Raw genomic sequence first — 2944 nt, 5'->3', positions numbered from 1 at the left:
AGAGAAGGAGGAGCCCAGGTCAGAGGGGCATGGGCAGAGAAGGAGGAGCCCAGGTCAGAGGGGGGTGGTCAGAGAAGGAGGCGCCCAGGTCAGAGGGGCGTGGGCAGGGAGGGAGAAATTACTTAATGCTGATGGCGAATTCCGCTGTATCTTTCACCCTCTGCCGCACCAGGTAGGTCCCGTCAGAGCGGTTGGTGAGGATGTTCTCGGCTCCTGCTCGTTCCATGGGACCCGCATACCTACAGGGACAAACCTGAGTCAGTCATGCCAAGGGGTGAAGGACTGGGGTGCAGTTCAGGCTTTTGGGGGTCCCTGTTTGCTTTGATGGGCATTTTCCCCAAGCTCACACTAGACATTCATCTCTGTGAGCACCAGGGTAGAAACCGAGTGGGGTGTTAGCCTCATATGCAAAGGTTAAGAGAAAGTCCGTCAAGAGGGCTCAGAGATAAAAGGAATTTTCTGCCAAGCCTGGGGACTTGAGTTCAATCCAGGAAATTTTCTGGATGAAACAAGAACCAACTCCCGCAAGTTGTCATCTGACCTGCACACAAATACATACACACAAACAAACACACACATACATACACACATCTTCTGACCTGCACACACACACACACGCACACGCACATACACACAAATGCACACATACATGCACATGCATACATATGTATACATGTACATACACAAATGCACAATAAGTGTAAAAAGAATATTTAAGGGAAGCCCAAAAATAAATTAATAGTATTTAATGCAATGTTTTAAAAACCAGAAAAAGTCAACTGAAAAAGGAATGAAACCAGGGCCACAGTGTGACCTACACCACACTCAGTGTAAGAACCAGACACCAAAGGCCACACAGTATGGGACTCCATGTGGGAAATGTCCACAGCAGGAGGGTCCAGAGACCAAACAGACTCGTGGGTGCTGGGGCTAGTCAGAAGAAATATGCCTATAGGAATGGGATTGGGGAGTTGCTAGAAGGTTCTGGAACCAGAGTTGAAGACTACAGTCTATTCTGAAGGCACTAAAAACTACCAAATACCAATGCAAATATAACTATAGCATGATGTGATTACCTATGTCCTTTCAATGTCTTTATGGCTGTTGTGTTGCCTATGGAGCTGGGCACCAGTCCTCTCCTCTCACCAGGGACGCAAAGGCTTGTTTTGCTCCCTGAACTCAGGTCCCCCAGCTTAGCAGCAAGTGCTTTTATCCACTGAGCTGTTTCACTGGCCATGTCTGTCTCCTTATACAATACATGCTGAAGCATCCATATTTATATGTGTAACTATATGTAAAGTCTACTATTATTATATATGTAGCATGAATAATACAATTACATGTAATGTATAATTTTATATATATTTAACTACATTTTTATATATTGTGGGTATACATAATGTAACCTATTTCTATATAATCACCATCATCATCACTGCCACCACCATCACTGTCATCACTACTCTCACTGTCACTACTACTGTCTCTGTCACTCTCACAACAGCTACTATCACCATTATCACATGTACCACAGTCACACTCTCCTCTCCACCATCACCACCATCAACATGACCAGCAACACCATCATCATCACCACCACCATCATCATCACCATCACCCCATCATACCCATCATCACCCTCACCATCACTACTATCATCATCACCATCGTTATCACCACCATCACCCCTTCATCACCCTTACCATCACCATCACCACCATCATCACCATCACTACCATCCTCATCATCACCATCACTATCACCATCACCTCCACCATCATCACCCTTACCATGACTACCATCATCACCACCACCATCATCACCCTCACCATCACATCTTCATCACCCTTACCATCACCAGCATCACCATTACCGCCATCATCATGTCCATCATCACTACCATCATCACCACCACCATCATCACCTTCACAATCACTCTCATCATCACCATCAACATCACTACCATCATTATCACCATCATTATCACCACCATCACCTCTTCATCACCCTTACCATCACCACCATCATCATGTCCATCATCACCACCATCACCACCATCATCACCACCACCATCTGACTTTCACTGTGACTTTTGTAATGGCCCAGAGTCACCTTCCTTTCCCCTGTCACTCCACAGCAGCTCTTAGCTCAGGGTAAACTCAGAAGTGCTTGGGATCCAAATAATAAATTAACAATTGTTCTGAAAGCCTCCACATTCAGCCTTAGTTCTCCCTTGACACCCCCCAAACACATACACAAAACCCCATTTTAAAATAAGGAAATGTAATTGTACTTACCAGAGATGCACAGACAGGTCCTGAGGAGGGCCCTGGGAACACAGACAAAAACCCAGACTCAGAGAAGAAGCCCTTACCTGGAAGACTTCAGGGACACCCACTCACATCCACTCCACTAGCATCTGCTAAATGGGTGCCATGTTCCAGGAACTGTGCTATTCATGGGGAAACAACCCTAGGACACAATTGGCTTCCCTCATGTTTATATACCACATATAATACACATTCATTAGCCTCACATCAAATGTGATGGCTACTTTTCCAGCATGACCCAACCTAGAATCACCTGAGAAAACAGTCTCAAGGATAAATTGAGTCAAGTACACAGCCATTTCTCTCTGATCTTGACTGTCAGTGTGATGTGAGCAGCATTTGAAGTTCCTGCGTTGACTTCCCTACAATGATGGGCTGTAACTTGGAATCATAAGCTGATTTCTTCCCCACGTTGCTTTCTGTCATGGTGTTTTATCACAGCAACAAAAATAAAACTAGGACACCAGGTATGGTATTCATTTCCTTCAATGATGGACAAAAGTCTACATGATATAAGAGATGCCTAGCATGGCAGGTATATAGATGCATGCCTAGCATGGCAGGCGTATAGATGCATGCCTAGCATGGTGGGTGTATAGATGCATGCCTAGCAT

The 2944-nt window shown here is 45.1% G+C and overlaps 1 protein-coding gene across 1 annotated transcript in view; it reads right to left on the bottom strand.

Annotated features, from left to right (window-relative positions):
• Positions 1–2944, bottom strand: part of Vav1 (vav guanine nucleotide exchange factor 1) — a 42495-nt gene that overhangs the window by 8030 nt on the left and 31521 nt on the right. The window contains exons 22-23 of the mRNA XM_005371130.2: positions 2298–2329; positions 123–239 (exon numbers count right to left, since the gene is read on the bottom strand). Coding sequence (XP_005371187.1) covers positions 123–239; positions 2298–2329 — 149 coding nt within the window. The remainder of the gene's footprint in view (positions 1–122; positions 240–2297; positions 2330–2944) is intronic.

The sequence above is a fragment of the Microtus ochrogaster genome, unplaced genomic scaffold (assembly GCF_000317375.1).
Source record: "Microtus ochrogaster isolate Prairie Vole_2 unplaced genomic scaffold, MicOch1.0 UNK98, whole genome shotgun sequence".
NCBI classification, from domain to species: Eukaryota; Metazoa; Chordata; class Mammalia; order Rodentia; family Cricetidae; genus Microtus; species Microtus ochrogaster.
The sequence above is the reverse complement of the archived record's forward strand: the minus strand, read 5'-3'. Positions and strand labels throughout refer to the sequence as shown.